Source organism: Podarcis melisellensis (genome assembly GCF_964234715.1).
Source record: "Podarcis melisellensis genome assembly, chromosome: 14".
Lineage (NCBI taxonomy): Eukaryota > Metazoa > Chordata > Lepidosauria > Squamata > Lacertidae > Podarcis > Podarcis melisellensis.
The window spans coordinates 4,292,673-4,316,499 of record NC_138546.1 but is presented as its reverse complement, the minus strand read 5'-3'; the positions used below and the strand labels follow the sequence as shown (position 1 = coordinate 4,316,499).

The following is a 23,827-nucleotide window of genomic DNA, read 5'->3' as shown; positions in this document are numbered from 1 at the left end:
CGGTCCAAACCAGTGCACCAGAAGCAGGCGGGATTGCTAGAACCGCTGGAGACACCGCAGCAACCATGGGAGAGGGTAGCGTTGGACTTTGTTACAGACCTGCCCAGCTCCAGAGGTAAGACGGCGGTGTTAGTGGTGGTGGACTTGTTCACCAAGATGGCGCACTTCATCCCTTGTGCCAAGGTGGCGACGGCAGAACAGACCGCAAAGCTCTTCATCGATCACGTCTTCAGAGTGCATGGACTTCCGCAGTCCGTCTTGTCCGACAGGGGGCGCCAGTTTGTTTCCACTTTCTGGCGAAAGCTTCTGGGCATCTTGCACGTCAAAATCAACCTGACATCGGCGAGGCATCCACAAACCAACGGTCAAGCGGAGAGGGTCAACGCGATCATGCAGCAGTACCTGCGGTGCTACGCCAACCAGCGACCTGCGGCGTGGGTGGACTATCTGCCGATGGCTGAATTCGCCTACAACAACACGAAACACGCTTCCACCGGGGTGACGCCTTTCTTCGCGAACAATGGCCGTCATCCCAGGACCTTCCCGAGATTTGCGGCACCAGGAGGGGGGGGGCCTCAAGATGCCGACCAGTTTGCAGCGGAGTTGCAAGAGGTGCACGAGGAGCTGCGGAGACATTTGGAGCTGGCAAAACAGGCGTATAAGGTGCAGGCCGATAAGCACAGGAGGGCGGGAGAGGACATCCAGGTTGGGGACTGGGTGTGGTTAGCAGCCCACGCGATGCCGGCCAGGTCATTGGCCAAGAAGAAGTTAGGACACAGGCAGCTAGGGCCATATCAAGTTGAGGCTAAGATCAATCCGGTGGCTTTTCGTCTAGCCCTTCCGGAAGGTTCCAGGGTGCACCCGGTCTTTCATAGGTCGGTGCTCACTCCCTACAAAACCCCACACAGGTTTCAAGAGTCAGGAGCACCCCCAGAGCCACGTAGGAGGGCGCCTGAGAGGGGGGAATCGCCAAGAACAGAACCTCTTAACGAGGTCACAGAGATACTGGACTCGAGATGGGGGGAGGAGGGAGTTGAATATTTTCTCGCCAGGGAGGGCACACCAGCCGCTGCTAATAGTTGGGTGCCAGGCTACGAGTTAGACGAACCCCTTTTGAAAGAAGAGTTCCATGCACTTTTCCCACATAGACCCATGCCAGCTGAGTACTTTGATGACTGGCTTTTCACACCCACATTGTCAGATAGCACGTTCAGGGGTTTCTCTTCCCCCGAGGAAAGAACACCAGAATCAAGCCCGCCCAGGGGATCGTGCTCGGGGGTGGACACGGAAACCCCTTATTGGTGGGAGGAGCAGCCAGAGGAGGAATGGCGTAAGAGGTGGCTGATAGGTCCTTGGCGGGCAGCACCGGAGGAAGTAGCGATGGAAGCAGAGACTGAGAAGCATTTGGGGGAAGAACCCGACTTCGAATACACTTACACAGAACTGCCAGCGGAGAACATTGACGTAGACGACCTGTATCCTGAGCCTACCCCCGAAGAGCCGCAGTTTCCACAACCGGTCCCCGACGAGCGGGAGGGGGGAAGGGGGGGCTTCGAGGGGGGGATGGATGTCAGGGTTTCTGGGAGAGAGGAGGAGATGACAGAGGAGACGGAGAGCGAGTGGGAGGAGGGGCAGAAGGATGAGGAAGAAGATGACGGAATTCTGAGGGAATCCACGAGTCTGAGCAGCGAGTCAGAGGATTCTCAAAAGGGGGTTACCTTAATCAAGCAAAGGGGAGGAGAAGGGAGAAGCGGAGAGGAGCCCAGTGGAAGACAGAGGAAGCAAGAGACGTCTCAGTCGGAACGGAGTAAAGGGGGTGGAGTCGTCAGCCTCTCGGAGGGAGCAGGATTAGGAGAGAACAGAGAGAGGGGGTTGGAGCAGGGTGTTCAGCCGGAAAGGGTGGAGAGCAGAGCAGGGGGTGGTGCAGCGGTCTAACGTGGCAGACGTACGGCCACAATGCTGAACTGTATGAGAAGCAGAAATCTTCAATAAACTTTACCTGTAAATAAGCTGCAACGGAGTGAGGTCTCTTGTGAGCTGGGACCAGTCCTGGGTGGCCGTGACAGTGACGTTCTCTGAATCGAAATGCAGCATATGAATGTGGGGGGGGGGGGAATGTCCCATTTAGAATGTCTTTTCTGGGTCTGTTTCCTTTCTCTAAACCTGTTGCCTCTCTCTCTCCCCCCTTTTTCTCTTCCCATCTAGTTGCAATTTCTGAGCAGTTCTGTCCAGGTGACCGTACCCAGGTTATGACGACTAATCCAAAACCAAACAAAACATTAAAGGTAAGTAAAGTGGCATAAAATGGGGAAGTGGAACTTGCAACCCTGCAGGTGTTGCTGGACTCTAGCTATCATCAGCCCCAGCCAGGATGGCAAGTGGTCAGGGATGCTGGGAGTTGTAGTCCAGGAACATCTGGAGGACCACAGGCTCCCCCCCCCATTCTGATATAAAGCATAGATGGCTTTTTAAGGAAAACTGCGACAAGTTCATGGAACCTTAATGGCCAGAGGCAATATACCTCTGTGTGCCAGATGCTGCAGGTGCCTATTATCTTCACACCTTGCTTGTGAACTCCCAGCCTTCCCTAACTTAGTGCCATCCTTACATTCCAGGTTGCAACTCCCATCCGGGTTGCAACTCCCAGGTTGCAACAGACCATTGTCTGTGCTGGTTGGAGGAACTGTAATCCAAAACATCTGGCGAGCAGTAGGTTGGGGAAGGCTGTTTCAGAGGCATCTGGCTAGCATTTGTTAAACAGAATGCAGGGCACAAGGCTTTTATTTTTTAAAAAAAAAATCTGTGTGTCCTCTATATGAAAATAGTTTTCATCGTGGCCGATCTTCTAAATCACAAGCAGGGAACCTGTAGAGCTCCAGGTATTGTTGGACTGCAACTTCCGGAGTCTCTGACCATTGGCTATTCTGATGTGAGCTAGACTCCATCCTGTGGGGCATCACAGGTTCCCTGTTCTAAATTACCACCTTCCCCAGCGGTAATTCTTTAAAATACATTGTTCGGTGCCAAATTCTTTTGCCTGCCGATAACGCAGCTATACAGCGTTCCTTCAGAAGAGAGTTTTTCTTCATCACTTTTAAAAGAGAAGCTAAGGATACCTATGTCTAACTTGCTGGAGACGAGGACAGTATTCTGTATCCGTACCTGAGCTGAAGTGAAGTTTTACGCAGTTCATGGAATCTTGCAGGAAAATTCATGCCACACTGACAGGCTGGGGACCACAGTGTGGTGGTAGGGTGCATCTTTGCAAGGCACAGGTTTCCAGCATCTCTTGTTAAAAGGATTCCATGTTAAACAGCTTCACACACTCAGGTCCTGTAACAGATTTCCTGGATGTCTTCATATGGCCATGAATTTCCGTGCATAATCATCTGAGTCATTTCCCTTTCCATTCCTCGTGGAAGAGGGACATGGGAAGCCCTTCTGAGGTACAACATCCTGAGGTTGACGTGGCTTGTGGAGAGGAAGGAAGGAGCCACTCTGCTGCTTCCTGCCCTGCAGCTAGCAGGATGTCCACATGCCCCTGTGGGAAGTTGGCAAAAAGCAAAGGCCCATTGGCCCATTGGAAAAATGCCAAAATCCCTTATGAGGGCAGCATTCTTTTATTAGTCCAACCCAAATGTGGGACCTGGAGTGGCTGAACACTCAGCCCATGAAACGCTGACATTTCTTAAAATATATCAACGTGGTCCTTCACACAGGAAATCCATTTTATTTTTTTAAAATCCATCAAATTCACAATACCTGGGTGGTTTTTTGGGGGTGGGGCTGCCCCCAGAATAAGACTGAGCATGGGATCATAGAATCTTAGAACTGGAATCATCTAGTCTAACTCAGCTAAAGCATCCATGACAGCTGGCCATCCACCTCTGCTTAAAAATCTCCAAGAAAGGAGAGTCCTCCTCTCCTATGAGTCTGTTCCACTGTCAAACAGTTCTTGCTGTCAGAAAGTTTTTCCTGTAAGTTTAGTCGGAATCTCTTTTCTTGTAACTTGAAACCATTGGCTCAGGTCCTGCCCTCCAGAGCAGGAGAAAACAAGCATACTCCCTCTTCCATGTGATAGCTCTTAAGATGGCTATCACATATCATCTCAGCATAGGTGATAAAATGGGCTTGGGGGGCATGATGGGTTCACCGCTGAAAAGACCATGTCATTTGTTGCTAAAGGAGCTACCTAGAGAAGGGCTTTAGCAGAATATGTGTGAAGACTCAGTTCATAAGATATTTGGCTCCCAAGGCATTTAGAGCTTTTAAAAGTTAACATCAGCACTGTGAATTGGGCCCAGAAGCAAACAGATAGCCAATATTAATTTATTTACATACTGCAGTTGAGCATTTGACTGATTTAAATAGCTGTTCAACAGTGGGACGGATTCCCTCCGAAGGTGGTGAAGGTTTTTGAACAGGTTGGATGACCACCTGTTATGGATTCTTTAGCTGTGTTTCTGCATTGCAGGGGGTTAGACTAGATGTCTTTTGGGGTCCCTTTCAACCCTATAATTCTGTGAGAAGGGGGAAAGGATTTGGTCAACTAAGCAGATCAAATACTGGTCAGGTATTTTTAAAAGCACTAACTTTATCACAGCAGCAGAAAAAGAAAAGTTACTGCCACGTATCTGGATTCTAAAAACTGAATGATACTGCTAATTATTGTGAAATAATACTTTTTTTTAAAAAAAATAGTACATTACCATAACTTTTAACTATGTTGGTTCAGGCTTTTTCTTATATAAATGATGAATGATTCTTGTGAATGATGCTTTGGACTCAGAGGGAAGAGTCAGGTGTAAATGTTGACTTGGGTAGGAACTACTCTGCACCAAGTGCCACTCACTGGATCATCTGCAGATTTCAAGTAGAATTCTCCATCTGAGTTCCTGCAGATGAGGAATTCTGACACAGAACTCTGAAACTGGGTAGTAGAGATTCACAAAGAAGTGGTCAGAGGCAGCCAATTACTATTCCAATCATTACACGTGAGGAAAACTGAGGCCAAGAGATTAAGTGATTAGCGTAAGGAAAGCAATGACAGAGAATGTTGCTTTTCTTGCCATTTTACTCGCTGTTTGGGGCCAGGAACCTTTGTTGATCTGCTGCAAATAACCCAGAGATTGACCACTAAAACCCAACATGCCTCCTTCCTGCTCTAGTATATCTTTACACAGGAGAAGGCATTCCCTGAGATACTTTGGACCCAAACAGTTTAGACTTATAGAAGTCAAAGCCCGCACCTTGATTTGAGCCCAGAGACCTACTGGAAGCCAGTGCAGTTGCTGAACATGTATAATACGGTTTTGTCAGCTCATCTTGGTCAGAAGAGGGGCAGCAGTATTTGGAACTAATTGGACAGCCTTCAAGGGCAGTTCCAGATATGATAGCAAATAATCAGGAAGTTACTGAGCTGTACAGGATAGCAAGGCTGAGCGATGGTTAGACCCGGGATAGCTCAGTCAGTAGAGCACAAGACTCTTAACCTCCGAGTCGTGGGTTTGAGCCCCATGTTGGGCAACAGATTCCTCTACTGCAGGGGGTTGAGCTAGATGGCCCTTGTGGTCCCTTCCTATTCTATGATTCTGTGATCCATAAGTTGCCTTTGTGACATTGGTGTCTGCAGGTCAAGGAGGAGTCGGGAGAGAACGCCCCGGTGCTCAGTGACGATGAACTCGTGTCGATGTCTGTGCGGGAGCTGAACCAGCACTTGAGAGGTCTCACAAAAGAGGAGGTCATCCGCCTGAAGCAGCGGCGGCGCACGCTTAAGAACCGGGGCTACGCCGCCAGCTGCCGCATCAAGCGTGTGACGCAGAAGGAGGAGCTGGAGAGGCAGAGGGTGGAGCTGCAGCAGGAGGTGGAGAAGCTCGCCCGGGAAAACAGCAGCATGAAGCTAGAGCTGGACGCCCTGCGCTCCAAGTATGAGGCGCTCCAGACCTTTGCCCGCACCGTCGCCCGGGGGCCCATCACTCCCACCAAAGTGGCCGCCACCAGCGTCATCACCATCGTGAAGTCGGCAGAAATCTCGTCCGTTTCTGTGCCGTTTTCAGCAGCCTCCTAGTGTCCAAAGTGGCAGAACTAGCAACCCTTTTGGAAGGGAGAGTAGGATCTCGTTGATGGGTTTAGGAGCCTGAAAGATCAGCAACCCATTTTCTCCCCCAAAGCTAGCAAGTGGACTCTGCAAAGGGGGAAACTAATGGGCTGTTCTTGCTGGGCACTTCAGGTTCTGTCAAGCTGCTTCTGGCTGAAATGGGAATGCCCATATCGAGTAGTAGGTATTGCACGAGGGGTCTTGCACAACTCCTCCTCACAGCCTCTTTAAGTCCCAGGCAGCTCCCCAGTCGAGAGAAGACATCAGGGTATTCTCCAGAACATTTTGGAGTGAAACTGAACCACTCAGAAAAGTATGGCCAGGCAGAATTGACAGGCAAGTTGAATAAATGAAGAACAGCCTCTTCCTTCTTTCAGAAAAAAAAGAAATGTCCGATCGTAGTCAGCTTTATGTCAGTCACAGAATGAGCAATTGGCTCTGGAGCAGCGAGTTCATCAGAATGTCATAGAACAATGTCTTATCTCTCCAGTTATGGAAACACCTTCACAGGTGAATTTCCACCTTTGGTGTGGTTATCTCCCCTCCCCTTTGCTGTGTGGCTTAGCAAACAGAGCAGTATCTACAATGCAAAAATGTCTCTCTAGCTACTTTCCCACAATGTGCCTGTGAGTCAGATGTCTTTTTAAAAATGTAGTCTTGTTACTTCTAAATCAATATTCTCTCTCTTGCTTTCTCTCTCTTTCTCATAACAATAACTATTGGATCTAGACTGAACAACGCTGCAGAGAAAAGGAAATGGGAAAGTGTTAAGAGTGTGGGGATGTGGGTGGGCTGTAAAAAAGAGAGAGATACTGTTAACGGCAGGAAGCCCATGCTCTGACAAGGTGTTCTCTTACAGGGTCTGCTAAAAGGCCTGTAAAGCAGAATCGTGCAGGAGAAGACAAGAAAGTTTCACGTAAGAGACAGAAACAAGTGTGACATCAACACAAAGCCTTAACATATCCTCTCTCTGACTTCACGAGAGCTCTTTTTGGTGCTCTTTAATGCCAAAAGACAACATATGGCAAAGATGAGTGATGAAAACAAAGAGTGGTGTTCTTGGATGAGCTGCCTAGTAGATGTAAATATCTACAAGGGAACAGATCCTTGGAGATAATCTCAAGACCAGGGCATATATGAAATGCTGCCAAGGAATGCAAGAAGGTTTGAAAATGCAGGAAGGTTTCTTTCTCAAGTAGTTGCAAAGTTGGGACGTGGGATGGGTGGAGAAATGTGTTTCGTGGATCTGAGACAGGAAGGATTGGAGCTGATTGGTTCGTGGTGGGGAGGGCAGAAGAGGACTTGGGAGGTGGGGTGGAAGAGTGGAGGGAGAGGAAAGCAGAGGTTTTTTAATTTAGTGGGGAAAGAGAGGAGTTAAAGTTTGTAAATGAGTTTGTAAAATCCAAGGAAGTAAGGAAAAGCAACAGGTTTTCAGATTAAATGAAAAGAAAGGACCTCGTACAAGTTGACTTAAGCTGTGCCTGCAAGACAAGTAATCTTCCTCTTCCTTAGCAAAAGGTACTCCTTTAAGGTTCCCAGATAAAAAGAGGGAGGACCCTGAGGCTTGGAGCCAAAATGCCCCACGTGGCAACACTTTAGATGGCCTGCACCATTTTAGACTGCTGGTGTAAGATGGGACCTTTTGAATGCTGCCTCCCCACCAGATACTCGACACATAAGCCCCAAGTAAGCATACCAGAATAAAAAAGCTACCCTGGAATTTCTCCCTGACTTGCTCCTTTTGGAGGATGGCATCCTTTTACAGGGGAGAAGCTCTGTTTTGCACATTATGCGCCACTCTGTATATTGATAACAGGGCTGGAGAACTTCCAAAACAGAGCTGAACCATTGCATATTGCCGGTGGGGCAATCTGCGACGTGGATTTGAACCAGGGCGGGCCGGTGAAGACGCTGGTGGCGATTTAAACCTTGTGTGTGTTCCCAAATGGCCAATTCCAACTTTACTCTTACTCTATGTGTGCATTTCCTGCTGCAGGAGTGATACTCTGCCTGACGCACCACTGCTTGACATTATCATTGATGGTGGCAAGCACAGACCACACTTCCCTTAATGGAGTTAGGAATACGGGTGGTGTATCGCCCATGGCAGTTGGGTGCATGTACAGGGCAGATCCTTTACCAAAGCTGCCGCTAACACCTACTGTGTCTACACTCAATAAGAGTTAGCAGGGTTGCACACTTGCAACAACCGCAAGGAAAATAAAACAAAAACCAAGTCATCTATTCAAGACTTAAATTCCTACCAGCCCACTGTTCTGGTGGCTTATTTTCTGAGTCTTGAGATGTGACTTTTTTTTTTAGGATTACCTCATTTTTTTCCAGGCCTCACATTACCCTCTAGAAGGCAAGCCGATGTCCTGTGTTTTAACCCATGCCTTTTTTGACCCCCTCAGCAAAGGTTGAGGAAGAAAAAAAAAATCACACAATATTGCTCTTATTTCCTGTAAAAAATTATTTTGGAAAATGCCCTGGATCTCTGCAAGCTTCTCGAGTTCTTAAAACGGAGAAAGGTTTTAGATTATTTGCACTGTTGGAGCTTTGGAAAACAAATAGGGCTGGCCATTATGGGCTTAAGGATGCCCGGATGCTTCATAACCTCCCCCTGCCCCGCCCCATAATTTATTCTCGAGAAGGAAACCGCTGTCCGTAGCCCAGGACCATCTCATAACTGAGCAATGCGGAATTTGTGGCCCTCCAGATGTTGCAGGACTACAGCTCCCACAATCCCTCACTCGTAGCTTTGTTGGCTGGGGCAGATGGGAAATGGTGCTCAACCACATATGTATGGCCACAGGCTCACTGTCATAGCCAGGACCCTGAAAACGAGAGGATAGTGTTAACCTCTGTTTCATCATAGAGATAACGAAAGACTAGACTTGCTCAAAAGCTGCCATACGAAGGGCATCACCAATAGGAGCTCCTACGTTGACTCCACAAGTTCTGTACAGGCTGCGCCCAGTTAATGATCTCCGTACAGTGCTAGGGTCCCATAGATGTACAGCTCTTGGGTTTCCTTGCATGTGTTTCATGGGGTTTCCTTTCAGAATAAGAACAGAGACAGACATTTTCTTGAGCAGTGTTTCTTTGCAACTGAGTAATCACCTGCCTCCCTCAGTTCTAGGAAAGTTGGCCAGAGGTGCAGGCAAGCAATTGCTGATTTAAAAAAAGAAACTGGTAGGAGACACTCGAACAACAATCTAACTGAAATTGTGTTTGCAGCCAGTGGAATTAAGGCTTCAGCCTTAGGGTTTAGCCCTTAGCAGCTGTGTGTTTGCCACCAGCTGGTTGCTGCTTACTCTCCCCATAGAGTAGGTGCTGGAAAACCTTCTCCTCCATCAGTGGTCTGCAGGCACATGGAGCATCTAGAATTTCCGTGGATAATACGATAATCTCTGAGGGAGTGACCTCAGCCTGATCTCTGCCGTTAATTTGAGAACTAAGAGCAGCTTCTGTGGGGCAAACAACCCAACCAACACCAGGACTATGTACTTTTGTAATTTGATCAGGAGCAAGAGGCCGAAGGCATTATTAAAGCTGTCGTTACCATAGCCATGGTAGGTAATCCATATTGGATATCATTTAAGGACCATGTGGAAATATTCGAGAGACACACTTATAGAAACATATATAAATATATATAGATATATATATATAATAAATGCATAATTATATACATTTTATCGTACAGATTTTTTTGTAAAAGATATTGTCTGGGTTGTTGTCTTTTTTAGTGTGGTATATTGTCGTTTTCTTATTTTTAAAAAAAAAGTCTGCTTCCAAGAGAAAGTGGGGAGGAGAGAAGAGCCGATAGTTTTCTCTGACGAGTCAGGAATATGACAGAAGGAATCTGAAAGCTTTGTTTAGTTTTATTTCTCACCTCCTTTTTTGACACCTGTGGCTGCAGCCAGAGATATCCATTGGAAACACTTCCCTCTCAAAAGTCTGTGCACCAAAAGGATGGGAAGTTCAGGGGACGAGACCTGAGCAAATTGTGCCATCGGTCGCTGCAGGAATGTGTATCCTTAGCCTGTCCTACATGCATATGCCTACTTAGACAATTCCTACATGGAAGGCACTTGAACATGGGAGTTAATATGCAACCCATGTGCGCAAACCACCACCTGTGATGTGTGTGTGTGTTTTCAAGTGTGTTATTCATGCAGCAAGGGATTGCAGGCCAACTTTTGATAAATCATGAAACATCCCTTCATGTTTTCTGCATCATCTTCCACCATCCTGAGCTTGGTTTCTCCATACATGAAAAGATGTTCATTGTATGCTTTGGCTTTTCTGAGTGTTGGTGCGACTCATGCCCAGCTCAGTGTCCCCTCCAAAGGAACTGCCAAGTGGTTTGCGGTCAGATTTGTCTGTTCTGCCTTTAATGGTGCCCCAAATTTGGCTCCTGGGGTATCTCCGCCTCGGTGTCAGCTCACCTTCATGCGAGGTTAACAGTCCAGCTGTTCTCTGCTAAGTCTGGCACATCTTTGCCCATCCAGCCTCCAGGACCTGTTAGAGGAGTCTTGGAAACATGCATGACACCGTTGCTGTGCATGATGTCCACATTGGGCACGAATTGCCATTGGGGGTTCTGGGGTCTGCCTTGTTTTCCACTGGGGCTGAACTCTCTTAATGCTAGCATTTCCAAGAGGGGCAGATGATTTGGCTGAATGAAATATCCCATGGACTAATTTTGGTCCACTGACAGCCACTTGTGCTGTTCCGATCCCTGCTGCTGTTTGGCCAGACCAACTGCTCGGATGTTGTGTAGGCTACCATGATGGCAGCATTCTGGACTGTACCAGGTTCCATGGGAGGGGGGGTGGATCATGATTTTGAATGCACTGAACACTCCTCACTTGCAGTAACCTTGCACATGAGGGAGAAAACCATGCTAAACCTTTCTCCCTTCCATGTTGGCTTACTACACACAGGGGAGTTTAAAAAACAAACAAATGGGGGAGTATCAGAGAAATTGACCTCCCCACAGGTGGTGCAAGCCTGCCATCTCAATCTGCATCGTGTATTTCCAGATCCCATTAGCCCCAGCCCTTGATGGTCAGCGTTGTCCTCTTAACAACATTTGGAGGACAGCAGGTCAGGGAAGGCTGCCATAACACATGACGCTTCAGTATTTGAAAGCTAACAATCTGGATTGTTTAATCCTGCAGTGAAGGATGTGCAACTTTTTGAGAAATGGGTACCTGGAGCAGTCAGCAGTGAGGCTTCTTAATGTGAGAAATCAGAAGGGAATTCAGGTTACTCCAGTGGCCTAAAGCCAAGAAGTGAAGCCCTTCCCTTCCCTTCCCCCTCCCTTTTCAAGTCTTTTTAAGCTTTACCACTATTTGGTTTTAATGTTTAAGGTTTTGTGTCCCTACCTCCATAAACCCAGGAGTGTTTTCCCACTGATAGCCGACCATAATGCTTTTCTTCCCCCATTTTCACTCATCCTTGAAAAATTGTAGGAAAGTCTCTCTTTTCTTTTCATCACCCGTTCATTCTATTATCTTCTGTGGTTTTACTTGATTATTTTCATTTCGATATTTATTTTTTGTGCGCTGCTTTTTTATTATGAAATAAATTATTGATATATCAAGTAATGTGGGTGCCTGTTTCGTAAGGCATATTCACTGTGTGTGTGCGCGTGTCCAATCTACTTTTCTCTTGACAAAAAAAAAAATTACAACACAATGTTAATTTATTGCTGTAAATTTTAAGCTGCAATGACTGGTTTTTGGTTTGTTTTTGTTTTTTTGTACCTTTCCAATAAAGCATTTTCTGGTTTCAGATTTGACCTGGTCTGTGATCAGTATGTTCAAAGCTTTGGGACCTCAGGGTGCCTTCCTTCCTAAAGCTTACACAGAGCCCAGAAGGGCTACATGAAAGACCTAGATCAGGGGGCCAGCAAACGTTTTCAGCAGGGGGCCGGTCTACTGTCCCTCAGAACTTGTGGGGGCCGGACTATGTTTTGAAAAGGGGGGAAAAAAGGAACAAATTCCTATGCCCCACAAATAACCCAGAGATGCATTTTAAATAAAAGGACACATTCTACTCATGTAAAAAAACACACTGATTCCCAGACCATCCGAGGGCTGGATTGAAAAGGCGATTGGGCCAGATCCGGCCCCCGGGCCTTAGTTTGCCTACCCATGACCTAGATGGTTGACATCAGTCTGCCTCGGGAAGATTATGGAGTGTGTCTGCAGGGATGAAGTCAAACTGCTGTGTTTAGCAGCACCAAAGTGACCTCCCCAGGGCAGAAGCTTGGGCTGTGTGTCTGGAGGTCCTGGGTTGCCCCAAAGGAAAGCAGAGCAAAATGTTTGGCAGCAGCAGTTGATGGAAGAAGGGCGTCCAGCCCCCACTCTGCATTTGCGTAGTCTAACCAAAATGAACAAAAGCTGGCAGGTAGCAGAGTCTGTTGGGGGACTCCAAAAACCGCAGCGATCCTGCCTTTCATAGGACTAATTAAAACGCTACCCCTCCTTAACAAGCTTTCAAGTTCTCCGGCAATCATCTCCACGGTGTGCCTCAGAGCAACAGCTGCTGGAGAGCACAAGCCCTGCCTGTGAGCTTCCTCTTGGCAACGGTGGGGAACAAGCTGTTGGAGATGATGATGGGCCTGTGGCCTCATGGAACAGGGCTCTTCCTAGGGGAGACGAGAAGGGCTGGAGAAAGCTAATGGGAAAAGCCTGAAGGGCTTTAATTTGTTAGCAGCCTTAGGCTTCCAGGCAGGAGATGTCATGCACACTTAATTAGAGCACTAGTAGTTGTGTCGAGGGACGCTGGTGGCGCTGTGGGTTAAACCACAGAGCCTAGGACTTGCCAATCAGAAGGTCGGCAGTTCGAATCCCCGCGACGGGGTGGGCTCCTGTTGCTCGGTCCCTGCTCCTGCCCACCTAGCAGTTCAAAAGCACGTCAAAGTGCAAGTAGATAAATAGGTACCGCTCCGACGGGAAGGTAAACGGCGTTTCTGTGCACTGCTCTGGTTCGCCAGAAGCGGCTTTGTCATGCTGGCCACATGACTCGGAAGCTGTACGCCGGCTCCCTCGGCCAATAAACCAAGATGAGTGCCGCAACCCCAGAGTCGGCCACAACTGGACCTAGTGGTCAGGGGTCCCTTTACCTAGTTGTGTCAAGGGCGTCTAGGAAAAGATGCAATAGTGACTACTCGCTTAAAACCCTGACAACAAAATCCATCAGTTAATCTGCTCTGTGTCCAGCATTAAGTGAAAGACCTAGGGGCCCTCGAGGCAGACAGCAAAAGTTGAAATGCAGTAGCGTTTGTGTCAGGCTCAAACAGGAGTTGAGGGGCACATGCAACCCTCCAAACTTCTGTTTCCAGCCCTCAGAACTCTGCCCAGGCAACACCCCTTAGGAGTCCTGCTCTACACTCCCCTTTGGTTCTTTGGCCTGGCCAGAATACCCCTGAACCATATACTGTCATACCTCGGAGGTCGAACAGAATCCGTTCCAGAAGTCCATTTGACTTCCCAAACACAGCTTCTCATTGGCTGCAGGAAGTTACAGGGAACCAGGCAGAGGGCCTTCTCAGTGGTGGCGCCCGCCCTGTGGAACGTCCTCCTGTCAGATGTCAAGGAAATAAACAACTGACTTTCAGAAGACATCTGAAGGCAGCCCTGTTTAGGGAAGTTCATAATGTTTGATGTTTTATCGTGTTTTTAATATTTGGTTGGGAGCCGCCCAGAGTGGCTGGGGGAATCGAGCCAGATGGGCGGGCTATAAATGATAAATTATTATTATTATTATTATTATTATTATTATTATTATTATTATTATTAGGAAATAAAGGGGAAACTTACCAGGAACAAGCCAGACTGGATTGCTTAATTTAAAGGAGTCTAATCATCAGCTTGCTCCCAACAATCTGCAAGGGAATGTGCTCTGCTGCTTGCTGACTAGGGTGAGTGAGGAGCGATATTAATATTTTAGTATTTGATGAATTATTGTATTTAATATCTGGCTTACCAAAGAATGTTTAAAAACCGGAACACTCACTTCCGCGTTTAGATCAGGAACCGGAACAAGGCATTCGGGAGCCGAGGTATGACTGTACTAAAGTGTCTTGCTTGCCTGAGCTCAGGAAGTTCTGACTCGGTTGGAACATTTTGAGCTTTTCCCTGCAAAGATTTCTTTGTACTTCTGCAAACCTTGGGGCTTCCCGGCAGCTTGCTGATCCCTCCCAGTCCCAGGTTGTGCCTTCCTGGGTTACAGAGGACTCCTATTCAGAGAACGGGTTTGCCTGCTAGGGAAATACTTAACAGTGATTTGACAATGCACACAGAAATGTTCCCCCCCCCTTCATTTTATTAGAAGCCTTTTTATATAAATAATTTAAAATGTACAAGTTTACACTCCCAGCAGTTGCCACCTCTCTGTAAAAGATGCAACATTCAAAGAATAAAGCATTACATACATTTTATCACTGCATAGAGAAGTTGTGCTGTTCAAACAGAATCTTGAATCATCTCCTGCAGGCTAAGGACAGAGGTGAAAGCTGTTTCCTGGTTCTGCTGGATCTCTCAGCGGCTTTTAGTACCATTGACCCTGGTAGCCTCCAGGACCATCTAGAGGAGTTGGGTTTTGGGTGCACTGTTATACTGTGGTTCTGCTCCTTTCTCCTGGGCCATGTCCAGAAAGTGATGTTGGGGGGATAAGTGTTCAGATCCCTGGGCTCTCACTTGTGGGTGCCTTGGGGCTCTGTCCCCCTTCCCATGCTTTTTAACATCTCCATGAAGCCACTTGGAGAGATCATCAGGGAGTTGGGGCTGAGTATCCACCAATATGTGGATGATAACCAGCTCTACCTCTCTAAATCGGAACCATTGAAGGCAGTGAAGTGCAAGTGTATGGAGTATGGATGGCGGTCTTCAGATTGAGGTTGAATCCCAACAAAATGGAAGAACTGTTTCTGGGGGAAGAGGGGTGGGCAGGTGTGGAGGACTCCCTGCTCCTGAATGGGGTAACTGTGTCCCTGAAGGACCAGGTGGGCAGCCTGGGGGTCATTTTGGACACTCAACTGTCCATGAAGATGGCCAGTTCCTCATCCAAGGTCTACCAGCTCCATCTGGTATGCTAGCTGAGTCCCTACCTGCCCACGCACTGTCTCACCAGAGTGGTACATGCTCTGGTCATCTCCTGCTTGGGCTACTGCAATGTTCTCTACATGGGGCTGCCTTTGAAGGTGACTCAGAAACTACAGCTATTGGCCATGCTCTCTGGAGCTGATGGGGAGCTGGGAGTCGCACAAGATTAGAGGTCCATAGGCTAGTCTTCCTTTCTACATTCCAAGGGGAGAGCCATAGGCAGTTCTTATGCTGCCCCCTATATGTGTGGAATTTCCACAATGGTGGGAGCCAGAACTGAGCCCACACATGTGTGTGTCTGTGTTAAACCCAGCAAAGATTTCTGCCTACATTCTTTCTACTATGTGGTCAAATTGTCCTCAGCTTTCCTCTCCAGGAAACAGTTTCAATTCCACCACCACCAATCCGATACAGGGCCAAAATTCCTGATCCATAGCAGATCAGTCTCGCTAAAATGGCTTTACTGAGATAGATCTGGGTTCAACCAACACACCCCAAATTTTTTTTAGATTTTTTTTTTTTAAAAAAGGTTTTTCCTTTAGCACCAAGAATGGACCAGGAATAGCAATTTTTAAGCTTCCTTGAAGTCTTCATTTGCTCCGTAAGGAGTTCCTCACTTTCCACTTGCCTCTGCTTTCAGCTGTAGCCATTGCAGCTCCCCACTCAAAACTTCAGTTTGTTTCATTCCTTCCCATGGGACCAAACCCAGACTATATTGCTGTTGGGGCACAGTTTTCATTCAAAACCATTACTTCTGGTCCCGCAATCCTGGCCTTTCCCCGTTCTTCCAAGCCAGTCCCCAGCCCACTCCCATCTTGGAACCAGAGCTGTCGCTCAGAGTCCAACTGAGAAAAGTCGTCCCCACTACACTATATTTGCTTCAGCCAATAGGAGAGAGGCTGGAGGCATTCTAAGCCATCTTCCAGAACCTCTTGGAACTTTCCGGAACATGCCGCCATTTTGTGCCCTCATGACGCATCCCCAAAAGCAGGAGGAAAAGGCTCACGCAATGGGTTGAGCGCAAAGGCCGAGGAAACGCGAAGAAGTGGGAGGGCTTGAGAAACCAACTTTCCAAGTATTTGAGCCTTCTCGAGGCAATAGCCAATTGACGGGATTGGTGGCGACACCTCCATTTTCTCTCACGTCGGCCAGCCCATCTGATATCCGGTTCTGTCCGCAGCAACTGAGCTGGAAGGTGGCAAGGAGGTCTTTCCTACAAAGCCCACCATGGTTCCCACCTGCGAGACGTGCCCTATAGCTCGTCGTCAGAGGTTATCAGCACCCTCTTCTCGATGTTCTTGCTCTTCTTGATGTGTTGGCCATCGGCTTTGGGCTCCACGTGCCCGTTCTGGCCCGGCTCGCCAGCCTCTTGCATGGACTGCTGTGTGTACTGCTGGTACGCTGGGGAGAAGTTGTGGATGGCATCCTGGACAATGTCCTGGGGGCTCATGGTCTCCTTCAGACCACTGGAGATGCTCTGCATCGGGGCAAGGTTTGCTGTGAGCAAGAGGAGGACATGAGAGAAGTGTAATCATGTAAACATGCTTACAACTAGTCCAGAATGCAGCAGCTAGACTGGTGACTGGGAGCGGTTGCCAAGATCACATAACACCGGTCCTGAAAGACCTGCATTGGCTCCCAGTATGTTTCTGAGCACAATTCAAAGTGTTGGTGCTGACCTTGAAAGCCCTAAACGGCCTCGGTCCAGTATACCTGAAGGAGCATCTCCACCCCTATCATTCAGCCTGGACACTGAGGTCCAGCTCTGAGGGCCTTCTGGCGGTTTCCTCCCTGCGAGAAGTAAGGTTACAGGGAACCAGGCAGAGGGCCTTCTCAGTGGTGGCACGCACCCTGTGGAACGTCCTCCCGTCAGATGTCACAGAAGTAAACAACTATCTGACTTTTAGAAGACATCTGAAGGCAGCCCTGTTTAGGGAAGTTTGTAATGTTTGATGTTTTATCATGTTTTTAATATTCTGTTGGGAGACGCCCAGAGGGGCTGGGGAAACACAACCAGATGGGTGAGGTAATAATAATAATAATAATAATAATAATAATAATAATAATAATAATAATAATATTTAGAAAGAAGCAACTAAGAAAGGCCTTCTCAAAAAGCAAGTTTCCTCAACCTGGTGATCTCCAGACATTGTTGGACTACAACCCTCATCAACCCTTACCATTGGACCACAATGAGGCTGGTGGGAGTTGGACATCTGGGGGCACCAGGTTGGGAAAAACTACCAGAAAACAAAGATCATAAACAGCAGCACTATGTAGGACCAGTCGTTTAGTATTTTTGGGCCACCAGTTGTTCAAAAAGACCCAAAACATGTTAAAATAAGAATTCTGCCCCAGTCTCCGGTTACTTTAGCCCTATTTAATTATTATTATTATTATTATTATTATTATTATTATTATTATTATTATTATTATTATTATTATTAATACCCTGTCCATCTGGCTGGGTTTCCCCAGCCACTCTGGGCGGCTTCCAACAAAACACTAAAATACAATAACTATTAAACATTAAAAGCTTCCCTAAACAGGGCTGCCTTCAGATGTCTTCTAAAAGTTTGGTAGTTATTTTTCTCTTTGACATCTGGTGGGAATACGTTCCACAGGGCGGGTGCCACTACTGAGAAGGCCCTCTGCCTGGTTCCCTGTAACTTGGCTTCTTGCAGGGAGGGAACCGCCAGAAGGCCCTCAGAGCTGGACCTCAGTGTCCGGGCAGAACGATTCTAGCCTTTTCCTTCCACACACGTTATAAACCATGCCTCCCTCTCCATTTTATAGCAATCTAGGGGGCAGAAGGGCCAGCTTGGTGCCACGACCCTGGGTGTCCAGTGTCGTGGGTGCCATGCAATGTGCATGGCCCTGGCACCTAAATTTGTGGGTGCCCGGCGCCTTCATGGGGAATTTTGTGGGTGCTATGGCACCCAGGGCCACAGGGAGTTGGCACCTATGCTGGGGGGAAATGACACTCCAAACACTGTTCCCCGAAAAAGACTGAATGCCTCCTAAGCGTCAGCTGCCAGACAGCACCTCCTTAAAAGCTGAAAAGCTCCTTCAATATCTCAAGAGCCAAGTGCTGTTCACCGTCAGATTGATGACTTTTATTTGAATTTCTTTATTGACCTGAAAGCTGGTTTCCTCCTTAATAAAGGGAAAGGAGGAGATGGCATCACAAGGCTAAGGTAACCTCAGTCAAAGAAGGGGGTGCCAGTCTGCCAATACAGCTCCAGATTCCTTCTCTAAAACCCATTTCCTGACCAATTTAGTCTTTTTTCTCTCCTGTCCCCTAGGCCAAAAAAACCTCTGTTTCCAAGAAGCATTTACCGTATTTTTCGCTCCATAGGGCGCACCGGACCACAGGGCACACCTAGTTTTTCAGGGGGAAATTAAGAAAAAAATCTTATTCCCCCCCCAGCCCCTAAGAGCTGCGTACAGGCTGCGCGCAACCTCTCCCTGCCGGAGGGGTTGCGCACGACTATGTCACAAGCCAAGGCAGCCAGCGGGATGGATCCCGCTGGCTGTTTTGGCTTCCTTTTTAGCCCCACGCAACCTCTCCCTCCCGGGAGAAGCTGCATGGGGCTAAAAAAGCCATAGCACATGCAGCCTCTCCCCGCCGGAGGGGCTGCACGCAGCTATCCCTGAAGCCTGGAGAGCGAGAGGGGTCGGTGCGCACCGACGCCTCTCGCTCTCCAGGATTCAGGGATAGCCGCGCAAAGCCTTTGGAGCACGGAGGGAGTGCTCCCTCTGCCCTTCGGAGGCTTCGCGTTGTTATCGCTGAAGCCAAGGAGCCTGCATTCGCTCCATAGGACGCACACACATTTCCCCTATAGAGCGAAAAATACGGTACAGTATACGTCAGAAACAAAAGCATGCAAATACAGTTAATATGCAAGATTTATATCTGGTTCTGAATCCAGGGTGCAGAGCCCTGTTACTGGGTTATTTCACACAAGCGCATCCTCTACTTGAGTACCACTATTCATCCATCCTTCGCACTTATGAATTATAGTGTAACGATAAGAGGAAAGAAACAAACAATTCCAGGTTTGGCTTCTCTCTGCTCCTCTGATTCCGCCTCCCATCTCCCTGTACTCTTAAAACAGGCCTTCGCAAACTTGGGCCTCCAGCTGTTTTTGGACTACAATTCCCATCATCCCTAGCTATCAGGACCAGTGGTCAGGGATGATGGGAATTGTAGTCCCAAAACAGCTGGAGGCCCAAGTTTGGGAAGCCCTGACTTCAAGCGACCTCGTTCACCCTGGTGCTGTCCAGATGTTTTAAGACTGCATTAGCCCCAGCCAATTTGGGAGATGCGGCCCCAAACATCTGTATGGAACCAGGTGGCAGAAGGCTAGCTTCAGAAGAACACAACCTTGTTGAGAACACTCACATGTCGCACTTTCCTTCTTCTCCCTGTACACCTGGCAGGTGAAAGCGTATCGGAGGGCGATGGCAGCAAACAGCATTTCGATGCAGATTATGAAGTTCTGGTAGCCGGCTGCTACCGTCCCGGCTCCCACCGTGTTCCCATCGATGATCTGAACCTCTGGGATCACCCCGCATTTCTCCAGGATAGCCAGCAACATCCCTGTGCAAAGGGAATATTTGTCAATTTATCACCGACCCAAGCATTAGGTGGCTTGTCAAGTCCTGTTGGCGCATGTGGGTTTCCCACAGGTCCACGGAACAGTTCTGCATGTCACCAGGATCTCGTGAGGTACATCATTTTGCCACCAGGGTTTTAGCCAGAGATGTACCCAGACTCCCCTGTACCCTTGGCAAAGAGCTGTATTGCTGCCTTCCCCCCGCCCATCCCTTGCACCTGCCTTAAACCCCTTGAAAGCGACTGCCAGTCAGTGCGGGTTTCATTTTTTATTATTTGATTTTATTATTTCATTTGTATACCGCTTCATATATGAAAAATAGCTCTAAGCGGTGTACAAAACAGAAGCAACAATGAACAACTCAAACAAAATATTGCAAAAATATATACATATTAAAATGTTACATGAATACAAAGTTACATATAAATATAAATCAGTATCAATTCATTTTCCTTCTGACCTAAATCACTTTAAGGCAGCTCCCTATACAGTGGTACCTTGGTTCTCAAACTTAATCCATTCTGGAAGGCGGTTCGACTCCCAAAACTGTTCGAAAACCAAGGTGCGGCTTCTGATTGACTGCAGGAGCTTCCTGCACTCAAGCAGAAGCTGCATCGGACGTTTGGCTTCCGAAAAACGTTCGCAAACTGGAACACTTCTGGGTTTGCAGGTTTGGGAACTGAAATGTTTGAGGACCAAGGCGTTCAAGAACCAAGGTACGACTGTATTTCTTCAAGCATTTAAGGGAGGCATCTGCAGATGGGGTGAACGATGAATTAGTCTCTCATCCTTTTTCACATTATTTTTAAACACAGAGAGACAGGGCGGGGGGGGGGAGTAATTTTTCCAGGTGTTGCAAGCAATGTCAGAGAGCCTAGCCGAGCCTCAGCCTGTATCTTCCTTCCTTCCTTCCTTCCTTCCTTCCTTCCTTCCTTCCTTCCTTCCTTCCTTCCTTCCTTCCTTCCTTCCTTCCTTCCTTATACCGCCCTTCATCAAGAGATCCCAGAGTAGTTCACAGAATAAAGTACAAGATAAAACACAAGTAAATAATTAAATCAAAAGGACAAAACAATAACCCCCCCCCCCAGGTACAATGACTATCCTGGCTCCCCCCACCTTCACAGCTCCATTGCCCTCTCACTTTGGAAGGGCAAATTCTCTGGAGCCGGATTGGTGCGATGCTGGTGCCTGCTGCCACCAGTGCTACTTGAATAGTACAGTCGTACCTTGGAAGTCAAACGGAATCCATTCCAGAAGTCTGTTCAACTTCCAAAACGTTCGAAAATCAAAGTGTGGCTTCTGATTGGCTGCAGGAAGCTCCTACAGCCAATCAGAAGCCAAGGAAGCCCCATCAGATGTTAGGCTTCCAATAATAGTTCGCAAACTGGAACAGTCACTTCTGGGTTTGTGACGTTCGGGACCCAAAACGTTTGAGAACTAAGCTGTTTGACTTCCAAGATACGACTGTAGTAGAGACACCTCCATGTTACGTGGCACAAATACTCCACTTCCTCCCTTCTGGGGCAAGGAACTAGCATGATATTCATGCCCCTTTGGGCCTGAGCCCATGGCAGGGGCCTACCTTTGCCAGGTACGTCCTTGGCTTTAGCTGCCAAGTCTCAAAAGCCTTCGTTCCTATTCCAGCCCTTTCTCCAAAGAGCTCACTCGAGATACTTCATGGCCAAGTGGGGAGTCGAACCCTGACCTGCCGGGTCCCAGCCCAGCCCTCTTAATGTTTACACAGCACTGGCTCTCCCCCCAGATCTTGCTCAGTCAGAAGAGAGGAGGTGCTGCCTCTGAAGGAGACGGAAAGACGGAAACCCACCTTGCCAAAAAGAGAGGAAGATGACTGCCTTGATGGTGAGGAATTTAAGGACCGGCTCAAAGGGTCGCAGGAGCTCCATGGTGGCGAAATAGAAGAGGAAGAGAGCATAGAGAGCCAGGCTGACGGAGAAGTTGTAGATAATGGTGATGTAGAGGTAGCCACTGTGAATGCTGGGAAGCATAAAACACACACGGAGGTACCAAGCGTCAGACAATCATTGCATTTAGATCCCTCTCCTTTCACCAAATCACTTAAGGGACTGTGCTTGATTCCAGTGGCGTAGCGTGGGTTGTCAGCACCCGGGGCAAGGCAAGTAATTTGCGCTGTGGGTAAAACCACAGTGCCTAGGGCTTGCCGATCGTATGGTCGGGGGTTCGAATCCCCGCGGTGGGGTGAGCTCCCGTTGTTCGGTCCCAGCTCCTGCCCACCTAGCAGTTCGAAAGCACCCCTAAGTGCAAGTAGATAAATAGGTACCGCTTTATAGCGGGAAGGTAAATGGCGTTTCCGTGTGCTGCGCTGGTGCTGGCTCGCCAGAGCAGCTTCGTCACGCTGGCCACGTGACCTGGAAGTGTCTCCGGACAGTGCTGGCCCCCGGCCTCTTAAGCGAGATGGGCGCACAACCCTAGAGTTGGACACGACTGGCTCGTATGGGCAGGGATACCTTTACCTTTACCTTTTAACCCATGGATTTGCGCCCCCTAACCCGTGGATTTGCGCTCCCTAACCCGTGGATTTGCGCCCCCTAACCCTAACCCCCAGATGTTGTGCCCGGTGCGGCCGGCCCCCCCTGCACCCCCCACGCTACGCCACTGCTTGATTCCATCCTGCTTCTCATTTAAACCCCCTCAACTATTTAAGAAGGATGTTGACAAGCTGGAACGTGTGCAGAAGGCGACCAAGACGATCAAGGGTCTGGAAACCAAGCCTGATGAGGAACGGTCGAGAGAATTGGGAAGAGGCGACTGAGAGGAGGTACAATAGCCCTCTTCAAATTTTTAAGGGCTGTCACATGGAATATGGATTCAAGTTACAGTGGTACCTCGGGTTAAGTACTTAATTCGTTCCGGAGGTCTGTTCTTAACCTGAAACTGTTCTTAACCTGAAGCACCACTTTAGCTAATGGGGCCTCCTGCTGCTGCCACGCTGCCAGAGCATGATTTCTGTTCTCATCCTGAAGCAAAGTTCTTAACCTGAAGCACTATTTCTGGGTTAGCGGAGTCTGTAACCTGAAGCGTATGTAACCTGAAGCGTATGTAACCCGAGGTACCACTGTACAAGAAAGGAGATTCAAGCTGCCTTGGTTCCTTTGGACAAAGAGGTCCATAATCACTATTCATTGTGGATGCAGTGAAACCACATGGTTTCATGAAATGTAATCAAATCACGGCCATTTGCATTCCTCTCTCGCGGCAGTTTAGCAGCTTTTAATCATTTAAATTTTTGGGTGGGTCAGCCAAGTGAAAATGGTTTGTTGCTTTATTAAAATAAAATAATAATAATAATAATAATAATAATAATAATAATAATAATAATAATAATAATAATAATATAGTGTTGGTTTCGAGCTGCTTTTTTTGTGCATTTCAATTGCCTTTTACCCTTTTCCAGAGAGCTGCCCTGAGCTTTTCCTCTTCCAAGGAAAACTGTCAAGGCATTGAACCATCCCAGACCATACAAACCACCCGCCCTTGCCCCACACCCTCCCTTCTCCTCACTTGAAGTCGCCGTCATTGTATTTCCCAAAGGCTTGCAAGATGATGGTGATGATAGCCATCAGAGGCTTCACAATGCAGAACTGCAGCGTTGCCTAGAAAGATTGGACAATCACAGCTGAAGCACATTAAGGCAGTGAAAATGCGTTACAGTCACACGCTTCCTACCACCAGAGGCAACCTGTGTGCATTTAAGTTGTGCACATTCAGCTTTATGCGTGGGGCAAATTAAAATAAAATAAAAAGGGCGCTAGTGGCAGGCATCCAGGGTAAAGGAACCTTTGGCAATCCCACCCACCATGGAACCCAGTGAGTTTTGACTATACAGTGGTGCCTCGCAAGATGAAAAGAATCCGTTCCGCGAGTCTCTTCGTCTTGCGGTTTTTTCGTCTTGCGAAGCAAGCCCATTAGCGGCTTAGCAGATTAGCGCTATTAGCGGCTTAGCGGGCTTA

At 48.0% G+C, this 23,827-nt stretch overlaps 2 protein-coding genes across 7 annotated transcripts in view; one reads left to right on the top strand and one right to left on the bottom strand.

Annotated features, from left to right (window-relative positions):
• The window catches only part of MAFK (MAF bZIP transcription factor K), a 31,130-nt gene extending 23,856 nt beyond the window's left edge, over positions 1-7,274 (top strand). For all 5 annotated transcript variants that reach the window (XM_081889414.1, XM_081889412.1, XM_081889410.1 and 2 more), the window contains exons 2-3: positions 2,206-2,285; positions 5,633-7,274. In XM_081889414.1, coding sequence (XP_081745540.1) covers positions 2,250-2,285; positions 5,633-6,067 — 471 coding nt within the window. In that variant the 5' untranslated portion in view covers positions 2,206-2,249 and the 3' untranslated portion in view covers positions 6,068-7,274. The remainder of the gene's footprint in view (positions 1-2,205; positions 2,286-5,632) is intronic.
• Positions 7,275-14,422: 7,148 nt separating this feature from the next.
• The window catches only part of TMEM184A (transmembrane protein 184A), a 37,937-nt gene continuing 28,532 nt past the window's right edge, over positions 14,423-23,827 (bottom strand). For both annotated transcript variants that reach the window (XM_081889273.1, XM_081889274.1), the window contains 4 exons: positions 23,379-23,470; positions 21,664-21,833; positions 19,625-19,822; positions 14,423-16,716 (listed from right to left, as the gene is read on the bottom strand). In XM_081889273.1, the coding sequence (XP_081745399.1) occupies positions 16,472-16,716; positions 19,625-19,822; positions 21,664-21,833; positions 23,379-23,470 (705 nt within the window). In that variant the 3' untranslated portion in view covers positions 14,423-16,471. The remainder of the gene's footprint in view (positions 16,717-19,624; positions 19,823-21,663; positions 21,834-23,378; positions 23,471-23,827) is intronic.